The sequence below is a fragment of the Diachasma alloeum genome, unplaced genomic scaffold (assembly GCF_001412515.2).
Source record: "Diachasma alloeum isolate Michigan unplaced genomic scaffold, Dall2.0 Dall_scaffold_00204, whole genome shotgun sequence".
In the NCBI taxonomy this organism is placed as follows: Eukaryota; Metazoa; Arthropoda; class Insecta; order Hymenoptera; family Braconidae; genus Diachasma; species Diachasma alloeum.
The window spans coordinates 589,561-610,353 of record NW_021680369.1 but is presented as its reverse complement, the minus strand read 5'-3'; the positions used below and the strand labels follow the sequence as shown (position 1 = coordinate 610,353).

The 20,793-nt window shown below is 40.3% G+C and overlaps 1 protein-coding gene across 1 annotated transcript in view; it reads right to left on the bottom strand.

The window, feature by feature from the left end:
• LOC107036100 (spondin-1) overlaps nt 1-20,793 on the bottom strand; it is a gene marked incomplete at its 5' end in the record, with an annotated part of 533,388 nt that overhangs the window by 883 nt on the left and 511,712 nt on the right. Inside the window, 1 exon segment of the mRNA XM_015253838.1 lies at nt 2-216. Within this exon segment, the coding sequence (XP_015109324.1) occupies nt 2-216 (215 nt within the window).

The window sequence follows — 20,793 nt, the reverse complement described above, 5'->3', positions numbered from 1 at the left end:
CCATTTTCAATGCAGGGTTGATTTTGACAGTCGATTGTCTGCTCCAGCTCCAGACTATTACTCGTAGTTCTGCAACGTTTCCGCGCTTTTTTGTTGATGAAATTCCGTGATCGTGTTTTCATTCCATCACCACAAGTAGTTGTGCACTCGCTCCAATCAGTCCAGTCGCTTAAGACACACTCAGGGTTGTTCAGCATTGTTGCGTCAAGATGGAGGCTGAAGATCAATTAATTTTTGACTGATTATGAGAATGTAATGCACAGTAAATATCTGAATCTGAGAGAAATGAATTTTCCTTACGGAGTCTTCTTAAGGAAACCATGAGAGCTATCGAAATGGTTTTCATGAGAATTGCACAATCTCGCTTGGGACTATTACAAAGTAAATGTTTTTTAGATATGATGAGCACATGAATAGTATCTTCTGAAATGTTCTCCACTAAACTTGCTAACTTGTAATAAGTTTTATTTCTACTAAAATTTCAGAAAATTTTGCCGTTGAATTATAAATAAATATTTAATAAAAAAATTCATAGGAAGCGTTAATTTTAAGTTAATTCTTCAAAAAAATGAGAGAAAATTTGTAAAATATAGGTGGCTATATTCTTGAAATTTCGAACAACTGAAAGTTCAGCCCACATTGTTATAGAATATTCATATTTAATGGAAATTGCAATGAATTGTGAAATTGACTTTTTATTTCTCTTGCAAACCATTTGAATTCAGTTAAGTTTTAGATCAAACTTGAATTTCATAATACTTCTTGCCCAAAATAGAATGCAAGGTCACTCTTCTGAGGACTGCTTTTCAATTGTTCATGATATTCAATTTTTTTCAACAATTAATCGTCTTCTTGAAATGAAGCCTTCCACCTGCGAAAAAAATATGATATCGACGATTTAGTAACAGAGTCACGTAATTACCAGAGATGGTCATTTCCAGAAGTGGAATGAACCATCTCTAGAAAAATGCGCTGTTGATCTTCGCTATTGCAAGATTATCGAAATAATAATTTTCAATTTTTTGTTGAACGTCTCTCCAATCACATTCGATCACATATACAAGCGTAAATCCCACTTACGTCCTTCGGTGTCAAATAAATTTTAAATTAGCAAAGCGGCATTGAGGCTAAGTGGAACGTTGGGGGTGAATGGAACGACAGTAAAAAGGGTATGCTTAGCGAAATTTTATCAGGAATATGAAGGATCGAATATTCTGAAGGGTCAAATGTCCTTGAGGGTCCGTCAGGTGGAATGATAAAAAAGATTGAAAGTTTCTAATGATCACATAGGCGAAAAAAGTGGCTTAATTAAAAGGTTTAAACGTTTTGAGCTTTACGCGGAGAAACGAACGCAGGGGAAAAATATTCTTGGTCGCTAGTAACAATCTCAGATTTCGATACTGACAAGGAGAGGCCGGCTGATGTCGGACATCGACAACATTCAGTCTTCATGTTGTGACATGACAAATGTCATGCACTGTCTTCGCCTAAACTGACCGGGGATTTGTTGAGGAGGAATTAGAAAAATGAAGTCCAACGAGGAGTCGGATCACCCAGAGCCACATTTTTTTTAGTTTTATCTTGGTATTTATAATTTTTTTGTTTTGTAATTTGTCTCCTGCAATGCTGCGCTCACCGATTACCTCAAGCATCATGACGAGGGGAGAAAAGCGGAGCAGCGGAGAAAAATTTGTAAAGTCGGTAAAAGTAGGCTCATCGAGCCTCACACACGCCACCCAGCACGCGGGAGAGAAGCACACTAACAGGCGACTCAGGCCTCTACATATGACCCCCACCACCTCACCGATGTTTCTGTGGCACAAGGCCACCACAAAAAAACACATGTTACAGCATCGCACGAGCGGATTATGGTAGCTTCTGCGTCGTTCGACGCGAATCATCATCATCGACCGCCAGGCGCAAATTCCAATTCTCTTGGACCAGGAAATTATAAATTAGGGCAATTTAAGAATTGATGAAATTAATGCGGCTATATCGCGCTCACATCGGGTGATTGACGTGGGGGAACAAAGGAATTGAGGTTCCTCGGGGCGATGTATTTCCCTGAGGGATGCTCCTCATTGGGATCTTAGCACGAGTAGATCGTTTTGCTTTTCGCTTGCAGAGTTTGGAACCAAATTTATTATTCCACGCACTTGTGGTATATGGAAGTCATATTCCTCTGAATTTGGTATTACCAAACCGGAGTAAGACCGTCCGAGGGAATTGTTTTCTGATTGTGCATATCACTCGGGTACACGGTGAGCGTAATTTTTTTTGTGAGGATCCGCGTAGTTACCAACGCATTAATTCACTCCGGCATCCGTTTTGGACCGGTTTGAGCCTTCAATACATTCACGTTTGCGACAAGGCACTTAGCAGTCTTCAGCTAATCACTGAATTATTATTGTTCAATTATGTGTGACTTATTCATATTACATTATATTCATTGTTGGAATTGCTGTTGAACATTACGGGTTCGTTTATTCCAGTCATTTATTTTTGGAATTTTATTTTCTTTTGTCGCGTAGCTCTCACGTTATCGTCGCGTTCCAGAGATCCTAGCGTCCGTTGCATCATCCACGCCATTTTCTTTCGGATATTTTGTATTTGAAATTAATCAATATCGTATGGATTATTTGGGATCCTTTATTATTTAGTATTCTTGATTATCATCGAAGCACCATAATTTTTTTATTGCGATTTTTTAACTTCCCGGGCTGGGAAGTTATTGTAATGCCTCCGAAAATGAAAAATCGATTTTCCATGATATCTCCACATTTCAAGGTGTTTCTAATGTTCCTCTATAGTTTTTAACAAAATGTTTGTGGGTGTGTGTGTGTGTGTGGGTGTGTGTGTGTGTGTGTGTGTGTGTATGTGTGTTACTTTGTACGTATGTGGTCAAAATTTTGGTCAACGGTTTCTCCTGAACGAATGGTCCGATTTAACGTTTTTTTTCTCTCCAATCGATACGTCTTCATGTAACTTAGACCGGATTAGATTTTGGTTGATATTGGTCTGATGGTTTTCGAGTTATTCCAGAACGAAAAATTCAAAATAGAAAAAAATAACCAAAAATTTCTCATTCTTATAAGATGCTCATAACGAACGATTATAATGAAGAAAAGCTCTTCATTTTCTCCAATTTTTTTCATATATTTTTCACCATGATGTTTTTTCCGTTTTTTTATAATTTTTTATTTATTTTATCAACTTCCCGATCTATCGGGTAGTTATTGTAATCACCCTGAAAATGAATCATTAGTTTTTTGCGATTTATCCACGTTTCTCGGTGTCTAAAACACTTCTAAACAACATGTCTATATGTGTGTGTGTGTGTATGTGCGTATGTAGATCTGTATGCCACGGAATTTTCATTAACGATTTCTCCCGAATGACTCGCGCGATCAAGATGATGGAGGACGCAATCGAAAGGTCTTCATATAACTTAGACCTGATTAGATTTTGGACTGATTCGCTCCAGTACTTCTTCCAAATTTTCCTGGAGAAATGTTTGAAAATGGCAAAGAGAAGTATTTCTCCTGTAGAAATGACGTGATTGGCATTGTCAACATCAGGATATCACTAGAGTCAATCACTCCAGTGATTTATCTAGGATTTTCTGAAACTCCAGTGATTTTTCCAGTGGTTTTTCCAAAATTCCCTGGAGAACAGTTTGAAAATCGCTCAGACAAGGGTTTCTCATGAATAAATAAACAGAGTATTGAGAGTTGAAAAGGATTCTTTTAATCAAAATGGGAGGAATAATAATATCGAGAAGTTGTTGGTGCGACCCGTTCGACGGGGCAGACCCATATGAATACAGCCGCTACCAACCCACCCACAATGGGAGCGAGCGTAGCGAGCGACCAACAGCCCAATCCACTAGTTGTGTATGGTATCATGTGATAATGCAGTTTTTCAATTTTTCCGATTACTTCTGAAAATATATTTCTTTTGGTGTCTATAACATGTTGAAAAATCTTTTTTTGTCAGAATATATTTTATTTATTATTGTTACATGGTGTCCACAGGACAATTTTTTTTATGCCTATTCCCACACGCTTCCGCTTTTTTATCTGAGCTAGGTGAGAAGTACAGGGCTGGGTATGCGGAACCTTATCCGTTGGGAGTTAAACGGAATGGCACCCTTTTGATATCGGTTCCTCTCGAATTGTCCCCATCGAGCTAATTTCTGTGGGCCGAGAGTTACCATCCAAGGCGACCAAAAATTTTTACCCTAATAGTTACGATTTCGATGGTGTCACCAGTGATGTCCCCCATCAAAGATCTAGGGGCGGATGCCCAATATTGAGGGTGAATTGTTGTCTCAAATATTTGAGTATAACATATGTATAAGTTCTCGAAATATAGTTTTTGAAATACCGCTTTAATCAAGTGGCTGTGCGTTCGTCTACCAATTGGATAGGCGGAGTTTTTTTCCATTCCATTTTTTCATTTTTGAAGAGAATGACTCCTCGTCTACTTAACATCAATAATTCCGAGTAAAGAAGCCCCGTAGAAAAACAAATGAATAAACCGGATCAATGGAACCCTGTTTCTTCCTCCCTTTTTGTTAGGATAAAAACAAAAACATAGAAAGCCCTGTAAAACGATGTGCTAGAACCTGAACAACCCGAAAATTCAATAACACAGAAGGATGAAGACCTTGGTTTTCCTGATCGTTGGAGTGAATCCCGTAAACATGAGATTGTTGGACAGCCAAATCATTCAATGGTCATAATGACCACAGCCTAGACAATATATTCGGTCACTGTCTGAGGGGAATCTCCGGAAGGATTACAGGAGCTGGTGGATGACGATAATCAGTTATGACATGGACTGACCCCTGCATGACAGTTGGACATTATGGAGGAAGTGCCAAACTAAAATCGGGGAATAGTTGGTCCAAACTCATTGGGAAACACTCCACCATAGCTGGAATGATACGATGGAGGTTCCATCATGTCACAAAGAAGAAATACCCAAACAATTGAAATCAATTGTTGTTAATTAATGGTCAGCTAGTGACAAGGTTATCACCAATGACAAGGTTAACTAGAGCGCCGGTAATTAGGATTACACGACTATTGACCCAGTGATGGGCCCAGTTACCGGCAAGGGTAAACCTGTTGAAGAGGTACGGAACGGCGCCACCTTCCAGCCATTCATCATAAAAAATAGCACCGAAAATTCAGAAATGACTATTGTAGCGGAGGTACTTTTATATTTATTGCACTCGGTTTCAATGTATTGTTTTCGAACTCGGCTTAGCAATCGACTTTCGTACCGTGACACGTGTCGCCGATATATTGCTGTCCTTGTCGCAAGATATCGTCGCGACGATTCGTAATAATTCGGCCATCCTCGATCGGATGATCTAATACTGTTGTCGCGGGAGCTTACTCTCGTTTCAGCTTTCATGGTGTAAACCAAAGTTACTTTCGCTGTGAATAAATTCAATTCGATATATACGCCAATTCCGAGTGTTATAACTTACAAAACCCTTCTATCGTTCACCGAATCCCACAAGTGGTGACTCCGACGTGATTTCTCCAACGTGACAAATAAAATCGTCGCATTAATGCGTTAGCGAGTGCAATGATAAAAATTGTGCCGTTTTCCGTTAAAATTCAAGTGATTTTCAGTCGCGTGGTTTTTCGTGGAATGTTCGAGAAGCGTTAGGTTTTGGCATAGTGCTCGTCAGCGTTCCTATCGTTTCGCACGCTTTTGTTACCGCGTGTTATTTTTCGTGCATCTTGGTGCATCGCTGAGCACCGAAAGACGTTGTGCTGCACCGTGAAAATTATCACGAACAATTTTTGCCGCGATAGTGCACTTCTAAACATTTTTAGTGAAATCTGGTGAAAATGGGTGAGGAAGCTGACATAACTCAGGCGTTGAGACGCCTTGCAGTTCGCCCTGTACCTTTTTCCACTGAGCGTCCTGAACTCTGGTTTGCTCAACTCGAGGTGCAATTTCACCTTGCCGGCATCGCTGAAGAACTGAGCAAATTACACATGGATGGCGTTCATCTTGGCACCGTTTCCTCAGCCGAGGTTCAGAATATCATCCTACATCCACATCTGAGACTTCATACAAGGAATTACAGGATACTCTCGTCGAGAGACTCACCGCTTGCCAGGAGGCCAGACTACAAGAGTTCCTGGGGATTCTCGGTGATCGTAAGCCCTCTCAATTTTTACGATGTATAAAATCTCTTGTATACAATATTCCAGAGAAATTCTAAAAATAAAATGGCTGACACGCTTGTCGCTCAACACACAACCGATCGTGGCAACGCAAGCAGATTTTACCCTGGACAAGATGGCGACACAAGCATCACTGCCGTTCTCCAGTTGCTGATCCAGTCGCTGATGCTCTGGAACAGAGATTTTTGCGTCTCGAGGCTTACATTTTTGAATTTACAGGCGCAATCATATTTGTCAATATTTTTAGCATTCAATCGCCAATAATTATTATATTTTCATCGTTATTAAAATCGTCTAGTGCTATCGGGTTCGAAACATGTTCAAGACACATCACAACAACATCTACCTCTACCACCAGGATTCATCAAGTATTCCGCTGGTACGAGGCAATACATAGCGACATTAGACACCGCACGCACGGCACGGGGCAACAGGATCCATCATCCTCACCCGCAGTCTCATCGCATCCATATCGCATCACGGCCACTCGGGCTTACAGGATCAGACATCCTCACCCGCTAGGTTCGCAGCGACATTCAACAAAAATATTTATCTCATCAAACCGAGGACTGCCGCTGCTCATGCTCTTCAACGCGAAGACGCACCAACGCACCTCATATCACGGCAAGGGAGACAGGAAAGTAACCTCTGCCGTCCATCTCATCAAACCGAGGATTGCCGCTGCTCACACTCTTTAACGCGAAGACGCACCAACACACCTCATCTCACGGCGAGGGAGTGAGGAAAGTAACCCCTGCTGTTCATCTGCTCCGATGGCAGCTTGAGATAATACGTCGATCACTAACGCGTCTCGGCTAACACATTGTCGAGCCCACGAGAGCCAGCTCACCGGCTTCTCATCATCACCATCACCAGAACCATAAACGCCTAGACACACATCAGCATTTGGCCTCCATCGACTGACGCAAAATCATCGTTGGGCTCAACTCTATTATCATCGAGAAAACGCAACAAATTCATTCGATACTGAAATCCGTTTTTCTTTACAGCCACGTATACCATTTTTCAGTGCTGTTTAACGCGTATACTCTTGTAAATATTGTATATATAGTTATCCGTTTCTTTTTCGCCGCAGAAAAGGGGTATTGTAGCGAAGCTACTTTTATATTTATTTCACACCATTTCAATGTATTGTTTTCGAGCTCGGCTTAGCAACCGAATTTCGTACCATGACACGTGTCCCCGATATATCACTGTCCTTGTTGCAAGACATCCTCGCGACGATTCGTAATAATTCGGACATCCTCGATCGGATGATCTAATACCGTTGTCGCCGGAGCTCACTCTCGTTCCAGCTCTCATGGTGTAACCAAAGTTACTTTCGCTGTGAATAGATTCAATTCGATATATACGCTAATTCCGAGTGTTATAACTTACAAATCCCTTCTATCCTTCACCGAATCCCGCAAATATATCTCGTGATTTCATTACTGCCTGGTGATACTCTATTGATCCAGGGAATTCGAGAAATTTGGGAAGGAGCCGAGAGAACCAGGCCTCCGAAAATTCGCCATCTTGGGGACACTATGGATTGAACTATCATTGTTGCCACTGACCGAATCAGTAAGACCACTTAGAGTTGAGGAACAAACTAACAATAAATCCAATTAAATTCACTCAATGAAACGTAAATATTTTGGTCGGGTCATAAGAGTGCCCGAAGACTAAATTAGAGGTCGAATACTTTAGAAGGTTAAATCTCCACGTGCAACTTGTTGCTCGGAACATACTCTGTAAGTACTTTGCGGTATTAAGTATGAAGAATTCGATTGCTGGGAAAACGAGTTCGTAAATAAAATACCCGGAATAAATAGATTTATTGGTCTCGTTAGGATAATTATTGTAGAGCAATTGTTGGTCAACTGTGTGGGAAAATACTCACGTAAGGTCACATCAGTTAGCCCACGTGATAATCACGTGTTCCCTAGTTTAGTAGTTATTCCTTTTAATATTAGGGATAAATAATTGCACAATATCCAGAATAATAATTAATCATCTATGGTGGGATATTTTTACAAATGTTTGTCACTGACGTATGAAAGGTTCTACGGACTGGTTAGGGGCGCCTAAAGTAGTACTTTAGGAACGACGGTCCAGAATAGTCCGTGATGAACTCAACCAGTCCGCGAGGCACTTAAACAATCCGTGAGGTATCATAACAAGTACGTGTAGCCAGGAGTATGAAGTTAATCAACAAGCGGTGGACCCGACGCATGCGCAAGTGATCCCTCTCCGCTGTGTATCTTTAGTACCACTACCGCATCGAGATAGGTCATTTTTATTTATTGAGTAGAAAAATAAACCAAAAGTATTAAAAATTAGTGGAAAATAGATAATTATGTACCCAATAGCGATGACGACGTGGAGAACATTGGACATGAAGTTAATGACGGTATCAGTATCCCACAGGATATGTTCTCTGACGGAGACCTCGACGAGAACCAAAAAAGTCAAGACAAATGTGAAGATGAAAAAGGTGAGGAGGACGAGCATGATGAGGATGATGAAAATGATGAGGATGACGAGATGTCAGAGGAGGTGCTGGAATTGATACAAGATGCAAGAGAATACCTCAATCCTCAGAAAACAAAACTGTTATACAACAGTACATATAACAAATTCATTAACTGGAAAAAGAAGTATAAAATCCGTGGTGACGTGAATAAAAATGTTCTCCTGAGATACTTCAACTTTCTGTCAAGATCTCGATTACAACCCTTAACCCTCTGGCCTATTTCTTTCATGCTGAAAAATACAATTCATTTAAATCATGGAATTGACATCAGCTCCTACTTGTAACTGAGAAGTTTTTTAAAGAACAAAAACGTAGGACACGTAAAATAAAATCGAAAGTATTGACTCCCGAAGAGATAAATAAATTCATGACAGAAGCTCCAGATGAGGAATGGTTGGCTGTGAAGGTAAATTAAATAATGAACAACTCGTAATTCCCTTTTCCAGTATTTCAAGTGAATCAATAATTCAATTATTCGCTAATCGAATGCTTCTTGAGGTTGCCTTCATTTTTGGGATATGTGGAGCAACTCGTCGCCAGGAGCTCTGGAACATGCATATGGGGTATTCCATGTGAACTCACCCAGGTCAAAACCCTCACCATCGCCAATCATATTGCCCATTTTTCCTGTGGTTGCATATGGAAAAATATGACTTCTCAAATTTTTTCAGATTCTTTGAGGCATCCTGTGGCAGCTATGTTTTTTTGCAAGTTTTATCTTCAAATGCCTGTAACTTTCGTAAAAATCAACCGATTTGGGTTTTTTTAAAAGAAATGTGCGTCTCCGAACGCACTTTCCATATAAAAATATACCAATTCTTTTCAATTCGTTCTTCCATCGATTTCCACAGAAAAACCTCAAAAAATTTGAAAAAACGAGTCGTTTTCAAAGTTGGACCCTTTTTATATTTTTCAAAAAATTTCAGTGAATATATTGGACCAAAATAAAATTTTTTACCAAAGGCCAAAGTGGGATCTCTATTAGGACACACCACTCGGAAAGATTTATTGTTAACGAATTTTCAAAAAATAATCAAATTGTTCCAGATTCGAATATAATGCAGTGATTCTTCAAGCGGTAAATTCAAATAATGCTTCTGCGTTCCAATTCGACAAGAATTTCGAAATTTTTGAAATTTTTGATCCCAGATTCATCTATTCAAATTGGAAATGACGGCCACGAAATGGGAAGCCCACTTTGACCTTTGGTGAAAAATTTTGTTTTGGTCCAATATATTCACTGAAATTTTTTGAAAAATATAAAAAGGGTCCAACTTTGGAAACGACTCGTTTTTTGAAGTTTTTTGAGTTATTTCTGAAGAAATCGATGGAAGAACGAATTGAAAAAAATTAGCATATTTTTATATGGACAGTGTGTTCGATGACGCACATTTTGTAAAAAAAAACTCAAATCGGTTGATTTTTACAGAAGTTACAGGCATTTGAAGATAAAACTTGCAAAAAAACATGGCTGTCCACAGAATGCCTCAAAAAAGCTGAAAAAATTTGAGAAGTCATATTTTTCCATATACAACCACAGGAAAAATCGGCAATATGATTGGCGATGGTGAGGATTTTGACCTGGGTGAGTTCACATGTAATACCCCATATGGAAGATATCAAAGATGAATCAAATTACCTGATAATCGACAAACCAAACAATAAGACAAATCATCCACGACTATTTGCGGTCAATGGTGTGCTTCGCGATACTGTCAAGAAATACATTGCATTGCGACTACCAGATTACAATTCTTCACATTTATTTTGTGAATATAGGAATGGCAAATGTACTCGTCCAAACATTGGGATCCACACTTTGAGAAGAATGCCCAAAGTAATCGCAACCTGATTCCAGCTACCTAACCCAGAAAAATTCACGCGACTTATTTTGTCCATGGTCATCTACTATTTACGTTAATGCTGGTGACAATATCACTGACAATATCCTAAGAAGTCAATGTTATGATGAACCTTGAATTATTATTGAGTAGTATTTGAAAGAATGCATTTAACAAAGTTGCAATTACATAAAAAGTTTGATAATGTAAGGTGAAGTCATTAGGCTATTATATTTTAACAAAAGAAAAGTAAATTAGACATAAGAATATGATGATAAAAAGCTTTATATCACGATGTTGATCTTTGTAAGATTCTGACAATACCGAAGACATGGAAGAGTTTAATAATGTACAAGTTTAATAATGTAAATGTGTTATGCGTCAGATTTGGTTAATTGCGTTGTTGTTGAATATGTGGACATACAGCATTGTCAGCGTGACACTTGCCAGCGTAACTGGATGGTCCGGTACGTTTGGTCCAAAGTCTTTTGGTCCAATCTCTTTTCGTCCTATGAAGTTTTTGGTTCAATTTTATTTCATCCAATCATTCTTCAGTCCAATATTTTCTTTGTCCAATGTAATTTTGGTCCATACAAATGCGGATTATTTTGGGAAACGGGAAATTATCTAGGGATTTTTTTTCAACATTTCAAGTAATTGAAACAATTTTAATGGCAGACACTTGGAACACTTAAACTTTTGAAAACACATTTAAACTTTTGGTGATGGTCGACGGATTTTTCCACTTTATGTCTATTGTTTCGAAGTGTGGTCACTATTGTTGCATTGCACTCACAATTTTCGCACCTCCAATAATAGGCCTCTTCTGCATTTTTTCTTTTTTTCGAGTATCTGAGGGTGTGCAAAAATCCACGCATTGTTAGTTTATCTCGATCGTTCTTTGATGGAACAATTGTTCCGTACGCTTCTTCATTCGTATCCATCGTGAACTGTCCATAAAAATTCAATTGTCTGGGTTTTTTATACTTTTATTTAATTCTCCTTCGATCACTAGACAATAGGTTTTTCGTTTATTTATTGCGCGAATTTGCATTTCGATCTGTCTTCGGTGGCAGTTCTAAATGCACTGTTGTACTGGGTTTGTACGTTGCTCGCGTGTACGTGAATCTGGTTTGGTGTCGTTATCAATGGGTAATTGGTTTTGAGTTTCTTGGGTTTGTGTTTGTATTTACCTGTGTTTATGGTGTGTTTATACCGTTTAATTTAGGCCGAATTGGACGTATTACTCATTGGACGAAATGATTTTTAGACCTAGTGATTATTGGACGAAATAATTTTTTGGACGAAGTGATTTTGGGCGAAATGTCATTGGACGAATTGTTTTTGGACCAAATGACCTCTATCCTAACTGGATTATACTGACCAAGTGATGAAATGTAAATAATCAATGTGCCATTGACGAGACGGTTGAGTCTGCACAGATCAGACCTGAATTGGACTCCGACGCGTACAAAAGTCGTAAACTCTTTGTAATCAGTCAGACGACACAGTAATTATAATCGTGTAATAAATTCTCCTATTTAAATGCCAATAAACCATTGGTGGGATTTATCCCTTTAAGGCCAGAACCTACTATAATTATAAGTACCCCCCACGCTGGGTACAGCAAATGTAAATGTTAAACATTTTTTTTAGAAAAGTTTCTGCATGATATAGATAAGAGTGATGAACAAATGTTATGACACTGTTGAGTTTTGATTGAAGATGACCTTTTATAGTACATTTTTTAGATGAAACTATGAATGAACTATGCTCAATGATTTCAATATAATTTTGCAATAAAGTTTACCTTTGTGACCGTTTTCTAGATTCTATAATACTAATTCCTGAAAAAAGGATTCGAGCGAGTCAAGAAAAGGGACAAATAAGGGATAATTTGAGAATAATAACCTATATTCTTTTCTAAATACAATTATGATCGTCAAAAGACATAAATAAGGCCTTTACTGAGATCTAGGGAGTGGGGAGGCCAGGCAACTTTTGTACACGTAAAAAGGGAGTGACTCTAATGCAGAAAAAGGGGAGAAGCTAGTCGTGTCGAGGGAATGCAACTAAATATATAAATGATAACTGAAGGGGGAGAAACAAAGAGTGTAGGCTCACCGTTGGGGAGTATGAAGGGTAATATGGTGGGGACAAGAGGGAAAATGAGGGGGGTAACTCGTACTCACGAAGGGACTTCACTCTGCCGAACACGTGGAATTCCACCGGCGCCTTGCACTCCTTCCAAATACCAGGGCGTTTTCCTGGAGAGCCTCCTTTCCACCTCGGGGTTTTCTGGGCACCAATACTAGAGCTGGGATGACCTCGACGTATCAAAAGTCCTCTTTTTATCCGCCAAATAACTTCCGGGCGAATTTGACTGTATTCACTACTACTACTTTCGGGGCACGTGGCGACTCACGGGGCAGCTAATGCACGAGTGACGGTCTTTTCTTTTCCTTCGCGATTCGTGGGGGTTCGTCAGGTGTCGATGTCCTTCGGGTTTTAATTCGGGAGCAATCGGAGCCAATCAGCACGGGTGAGTGGTGACGATCACCACAATCCAGGGATGTCCCGCAAGGGATTATTGCAGGTGTTGAATATTCGGGGGTCCAGTATGGGGAATTTCCAGGAGGCGATGGCTTCTCCAATTGATCTGGTGGGGCCGGAACTGATGTCTTCCTTCGGCTGATGTCTTCGTGATGTCCAGGGGCGGGGGCAGGGGGGCGATGAGGGGAAAAAGCTGGGGAAGGGGTATCCAACGGTGGCGGGATTTACCTTTTAGGGGGCAGTGTGTAGTGGGAAAAAATATGTAGAAAAATAATAAAAAATAAATGAATATGCCTCGTCACACCTTATATCACGGGATGTATTAGAAATCCCTTGAACTCTTTTCCATTCACTATTTTAATTTCTTTTTTTGTTATGATGAATTTGTATTTTCAGTGAAAATTCAATTCAGTGTTTCTTACAAAATCAATCGGCAATAATGATGAAAGATGGCAACCTAAACAAATATCCAAATGGAGTCTTAATTCTGTAGAATAAATATAAACATAATTTTTGTTTTTCACACATTTTTTTTAATTTTTACAAGAGACATTTTTACAAAATCCCTGATGTATTTAGAAAAAAATCCATTCTCGAATCTGAATGACCAGTGACCAGGGTCCTCGAAATACTCGAAATTAATTAATTGGCTTATAAATTTTGAACATTCGAAAATGATTCTAATTTATAATTCAGATGTGAATTTTCATTTTTCATTTTTTCTTTTTGAGTTTGGTATATCTACAGTTCGGTTTGTTCCTGGTTGCAGCCAGAGAAATTGTTAATATTCTATTACGGGATAACTTCAATATTAGGTGTATAACTTATGATCATCTTGAACTTATGAACTTATGAACTTATGATCATCATTATGAAGAGTCAGGATTGCTAACAAATATGGTTAAACTTTATTGGAAATATAACTGGATCAAATATAAAATCATATAGATGAAAGTCACATAGACTTCTTATATCGAAAAGTGAGCACAAATGTTCTCGATCTTCACTCTAGCTCTCCTCATCGAACACTGACTCATTCCCAAATATTTTCATCTCAGCATACTCTAATTTCTTCCTTCCTTAAGGCACACTCTCATACTCTCACACTCTCGCACCTACAATCTCTCTACACACTCTTTGTCACACACAATGCTCTCTTTCATTCCGTCACTCAAACTACACGCAACACCCAAACTCCGTCTAACATAAACAGTTTCCCGAACTGTCACTCGCCCCAAGCACTTCTCATTTCACACTTCAATGTCATAAACTCAATCTCAAACTTATCGTCTTTATTTGGTCTTTCTATATTTTTTAATTACCTCTAGGCGCCATACATCCACTGGCTATCGTCTCGCACTATTTTTATTTCTTTTTCAATTATTCACTTTCAAAAAAACACATTCGCACAATACTGAATACTGATCCCACCTTCTGCCATCCTGCCAACACTATGGCCCTCGATACTGTCTCTCTCGTATTTTCCATCAGCATCAGCTTCACCTTCATTATCATCTGGATCATCATCCTCATCGCTGGCAAACCTCATGTCACTTAACTTGGACCAAGGTTTCATGCAGTCGGCTGCCGAACTGGTAAGGTTTGGCCCTTTATGTTCGCCGACTTTCTCAAAAACGTACCGATTGTTTCTCAGTACAGTTATCACTTTATAGGGACCGAGAAATTTAGGATACAATTTTAGCCCTGTCCAAAACTGCGTCCTCTGAATAGCTACTAGATCTCCAACAATGTACTTCACTGCTGTCTTTCTCTTGCGATTGTACGTCTTCTGTTCTTCTCCTGATTTTTCAAAATGTTTTCTCGTGCGTCATTGCGTAGCTCTGATTTCATTTCATTCAAAATTTTCACCAACTTTTCATCAACCAATTACTTCAGCTGGGCATCGTTTTTCACCTTCATTTTGACACCAATCATCAACTCAAATGGCGTCTTCTTGATGCTTCTGTTGTACGATGAGTTCATTTGCTGTTGTACAACGTCCGCGTACTTCTGACTATCCATTCGCGTATAATCACTCGATTCATACGCTCAATCTGTCCATTTCCTCGAGGTACTCCCATCGTACTCAAAACATACTCGATATTCTCACTGTCACAACACTCCTTGAATGCGTTACAAGTAAACGCCGATCCTCTATCGGTAACATAACATCTCGGATTACCAAATGTGATCGCCTGCTTCTTCAATCTCGAAATAACTTTCTCAGCTGTTGTTGACTTTGTGGGATAAAGCCAAATAAATTTTGTGAAACCATCAACCACTGCAAATATGTGATTGTATGATATTTTCGTCGAGGGCATTGGACCAAGATAATGTGAAATGTGTCCCATCGCACCACACCCTTCTCAATAGAATTCAACCATCGCTCGCCTTTCCTTGCTTCTTCTCAGCCAATAGACACGGCACACAATTCTGAATTATTTTCTGCACTTTTTGCCTCATGTTGGGAAACCAAAAATCTATCTGAATAATGTACTCCGTTTTTCTCCAACTAAAATGACCACGTTCATGTGGTTGTTTAATCACATCGTACTGAATGGCCTTGGAAACTACAAGCAATTCAGCTCCCTCTCTCTCGCTGTACAAAACATTCCGTTTTGTCGTCGTAAAATCATCTATTTTCCCATTTTTAATGCCATCAAAAATGTTCTGCAACTCTGGATCTTCCTTCTGCGCTCGAATTATTTTCTCCACCAATCCGCCTCGGCCTTCCTTCACTGCTAACACTTGTACTGGGTTTCTACTGAGGGCATCAACGTGACGCATGGCCGTCCCTGGCCGATACTCAATTGTATAATTGAATTGTTAATCAATAGTGCCCAATGTGACACTCTCAGGAGCAAATCTTTCTTCTTCATGGTCCTAACAAAAGCTTGGCAGTGAGTCATAATTTTGAATGGAATGTCCAATACATAAACTCGAAATTTGCCCAATGCCTTCACCACTGCAACGAACTCTAATTCGTAAATTTCTCTTCATCTGGTGTCGTCTTCCAACTGGCGTAATACACTGGATGAAATTTACCATCTTCAGTGTCTTTTTGAAGAAATATTGCTCCTAATCCATCCATGCATGCATCCGTGTACAGCTCGGTCTCAGCATCGACACGATACAATTTCAATACTGGACCCGCTACCAACGCATACTTCAATGTTTCAAAAGCCGGCTCCTGGCTTGTTCCGAACTCAAATTTCACGTCGTTTCTCAGAAAATTTGTTAATGTGCGTGCACGCACTACAAACTGTGGGATAAATTTCCTGAAATATCCCGTGAGACCCAAAAACTCTGCACTTGTTTCACTGATTGAGGTTTTGGAATCATCGCCATGGCTAATGTCTTTATAGGCGAGGGCTGGTACTGCCCTGCCTCAAAAATATACCCAAGATACTCCACTCTTGATAATAAAAACGAACGTCTTGCCCAGTTAAAAATTACGCTGTATTTACTCGCAGTCTCAAAGACTGGTTTCAATTTCTCCAGGCAGTCCTTTTCATCTCTTCCAGGAACAATCAAATCGTCTAAATACGCTAGCACTGTACCATCTCGAATCAAATTGCGAAAAACCGCTCTCATGTGTCTTTGAAAAACTGCTGGTGAATTGCAGAAACCAAAGGGCACTCTCAACAACTCAAATTGTCCATCTGGAACTACGAATGAAGTGTATTTAACACTATTTTCATCAACGTGCACATGAAAGAAACCGTTTTTCAAATCTAATGTCGCGAAAACTCTCGCGCTTTGCAGTCTGTCCAACTGGTCTTCCATCAACGGCAGCAGATTTTTATCTCTCACCACTTTTTTATTCAAAAGTCTGAAGTCAACACAAAGTCTTGTTTTATCAGTCTTCTTAGTCCCCAAAACTACTGGACTAGCATACTCTGATGCACTGGGTCTAAGAATGCCTTCATTCATCCAGCCGTCAATGATCTCATTAACCAGTTTATTCTGAGCAGCTGATAAACGTCGAGGATTTTGGGACACAGGTGCATTGTCTTTCAACACAATATGTATTTTTACTCCTGTATCCAACTCTTTTCTGGGTTCATACGATTCAATGAGTTCTTTCAATACCTTTTTCACTTTTGAATTTTTCAAATGATCAGTCGTCACTACTGGTTCATCACTAGACTCCACACACATTAATGTTCAGCACTTCGTTCCATCCAACGTCATCAGTCTTCACTGGCTCTACGTCTTCAATCTTCACGAGCGTCGCTTGCCTGTTCTTAAATTTCACCTAGGCATAACTTGATAATTCCGCACCGATTAACAAATCATGACCGAGAAATTCGTCAGGCACAACATGGAAGTTGAAAGTGAACTTCAAATCATCCACCCAACTTTCTGTCTTGAAACCACCCAATACAATGTATGCTGGAGTTGATCCAATACATTCAAATGGAATCGTCTTCAGTTCTAATTTAGGCGCACCGAGTCTCATATAAAAGCTGGAACGCACTAAATGTAAATCACTTCTGGAGTCCAACACTGCCTTCACGGATTTGTCCAATATTTTTATATCGTTGTAAGTCTTTTTATCAGTGGTTCTCAACACACCAACACGTGCTTTGATATTCCTGGGGCTCTCTGCACCACTTGAGATCAGTCCATTGGGGCACTTGTCCGACTTGTGCCCATACTAGCGACATTTAAAACACTTGGGCTCTTTGTCTTTATCAGGACATTCTGTACTGATATGAGTTTTATATAGATTTGGTGGGTTTTAATCACTATAAGAACACAGTTTTATAAAGGAAGATAGTTCGTTTATTGAGTAGCACGTCACACGTCTAGCGTCTCGCGTCTCATAGCAGTGAGTGAGTGGAGCTCACTTGTTACAACCTGTTGAGGATGAGATCTGCGCATGCGCAAGATCTCGTCTCTCCGTTCAGCGTACATATTCGTCATAGACTATACAAAATGACATATTAGGACCGGGAGCTGGCGCCATCTTCCAACACACCCTCCCGATTGCTTCCAAGTCTACTCGCCTGAAAACTTTCGTGACCTTACGTACTCTTCTTCCGGAAACAAACAGGAAAAAAATATTAGATATTTACATTCATAATTTTGTCAACTTGGCGTTGGTGTAGTTCAAACGCCAGAGGTTTGGTAAACACGTCAGCCAATTGATCTCTAGGGCTAATCCAGTTTACTTTGATCAAATTGAGCTTCACACATTCTTTGATATGATGAGCTTTAACATCAATAATGTGTCTTAATTTATTTCCTCCACTAGTCTCAGCACTACACGTCGCCGCTTTATTATCACACCAAAGTGTCATAGGCAGCTGGGGTGGAAATATCTGTGACGGAATTTTCGAGAATTCCGCCACCTGTACACAACTTAGTCGTAGAATTAAGTAAATCGTAAGAGTGAGTAGGTAAGTGTGAATTTATTTCGATCTTTTCGGAGAGAGAGTCGCGATTCCTTTAACCCCAAAGTTAGCACCCCTACCGAAGGGCGATGCAACACCCCTTTTAGCTCCAGCTCGTAGAAACCGGTCTCCAAGAACATCAGGAAGGGCCTCGCGGGGAAAACAACGTTCGATTTCTATAAATAATCAAATTCACGTGTCGATACACATTAAAAACGAGTAAAAAGTAAAATCTCCGGTTCAAGTAATATTAAAGTTTTTGTTCTCTTTTAGTTTCAGTTATCTTTCTGGTTTACTTCGGATTTTAGGGGATAAATTTTCGGTTTTATGGTTGAGGGAAAATTTACAGTAATTGTATTTTCCTAGTTATATTTTTGTATTTTGAAATCTCGCGAATCCTGAGAGGGACGACGATCCACCGCGGTTCAGAGCCGATACACCGAGCTTCCCGGTGAGATCTCGCTGATCTCGTTGAGTGCGGCTGCTGATCACAGAGGTTGAGGTGAAATACTCACGCTCCCTGGCTAAGGCATTTCGTGGAGTCGTTGGAATCACCAGTGCAGCTGGAAGGCCATGTGGATGAACATAGCCCACTCGTCTGCATGGATCGCCATGGGCTATTCTCTCTTTAGATTTGTTCACGGTGACTCCAGGATGACTCCCGGGAGAGTGACAGCAGCGAAAAGTGCACTCACTCAGGGGTGAAGTGCATTCGCGAGGAGAAAAGGCGAACAACTGCCTTAATTCCCCCTTTCCGAACCTCCAGATAACTATCGTTCAGCCATTATGGATAAAAACCCCTTGGGTTAATTCATAAAAGATATAATTAACGGCGGAATGCCTAAAATAAGTCTAAAACCCATTTGAATCAAAATCCCCGCGTGCTCGGTTACATGAGCCCGCCCCAGCGGCAGCTAGACGGCGTGCCAGTCGCGCCACCCAGCTGAGAACCTCCGCCGGTTAGACGCAGTTTACGAGAGAGTTGGACCCGAGCAACCACTGCGATAACATCCCCGAGAATATTGACAGCGATCGAGGGAGTTGGTAGAGACCATCGCCGAGGGCCCACACGAGGAACATGGTAAGTACATTTTCATTCACCATGTGCACTCTCTCCCGAGGAGGGAAGTGCATTTATTCCCAGTGTGCCCAGTGATGACCTCCGGGAAAAGTGCACCGACGTTCACAGGAGTGACGCCGAGATGCATTCCCAACCTCCAAAACTCCTCTGAGCGGGTGGATAAATGCACCACTGAGTGCATAAAACCCTCGTTCAGCTCTCCAGACCTCTCCCGAGTGATAAAACCCCAGTGAAACCCAAGAGATAGTGAAAATGGACAGTGAGACCCAATAAAAGGCCGCACATGGCCCATGCCCTGCCATGGCGCCATTGTGCCCTCTCCACTCACCAGGAGGTCTTGTGAACAATTAATGCACCTTCTGAGTGCATAATTAGTTCACTAGGACTCTCGAGAACGCATGGGGAATGTCCAGTGCCAATTTTTAGTGGGGAAAAGTGGATAAAACAGGCCCACAAGTGCACACATGCGCCTCACGTGCCGTGGGTGACGCTGTCGTGCACATGGCGGTTTTTCCTCTTTCCAGAGCGAATTGAAGCCTCAAATGAGTGCTCTTCTAGCTCAGTAAAGTTCCCCCAAGGTTTCAATGGATTAATTTAAAACTTCTTGGAAGACGAGACCCCGAAAATCATGACATTGAAGCGCGCGAGCCCCAGGAATTTCCCTGTGACGCTACGACGCTCTTGATGGAGGACGGACTCGAATATGGGGCAAAATGGTACTCTTAAGTGACATTTGCATACTTGAGTCCCTCGCCCATTAATCGTCATTTATTATTCTGAGGAGATTCGCTGAGATCATCGCATCGGGATTGATATAGCCTTCGGATCCTCCAGCACTCCAGTTTCTGGACGATGCGGAGAGATCGTTGGCCTGGACTCTTCGGACCCCCCATTTCCTTCGCGATAACCTCTCTCTCAAGGTCAATTCACGTACTCTCACTCTCGGGAATTTAATCGAATTTAATTTTGTTAAATTTAATTGAAATTAATTTATTTTATTTATGAAGGATAGAAATTCTATTGGAGTTGAAGTATTATTGAGAAATTGCATAAATCACGGAGTAAATTTAAAAGTAATTCTCTCATCCCCTATTTAATTAACTTTCTGGTTCTTCCTTTTGATTTTTCTGCATCTTTTGGTAAATTCGCGACATCCTTCCTAAGACCGAGT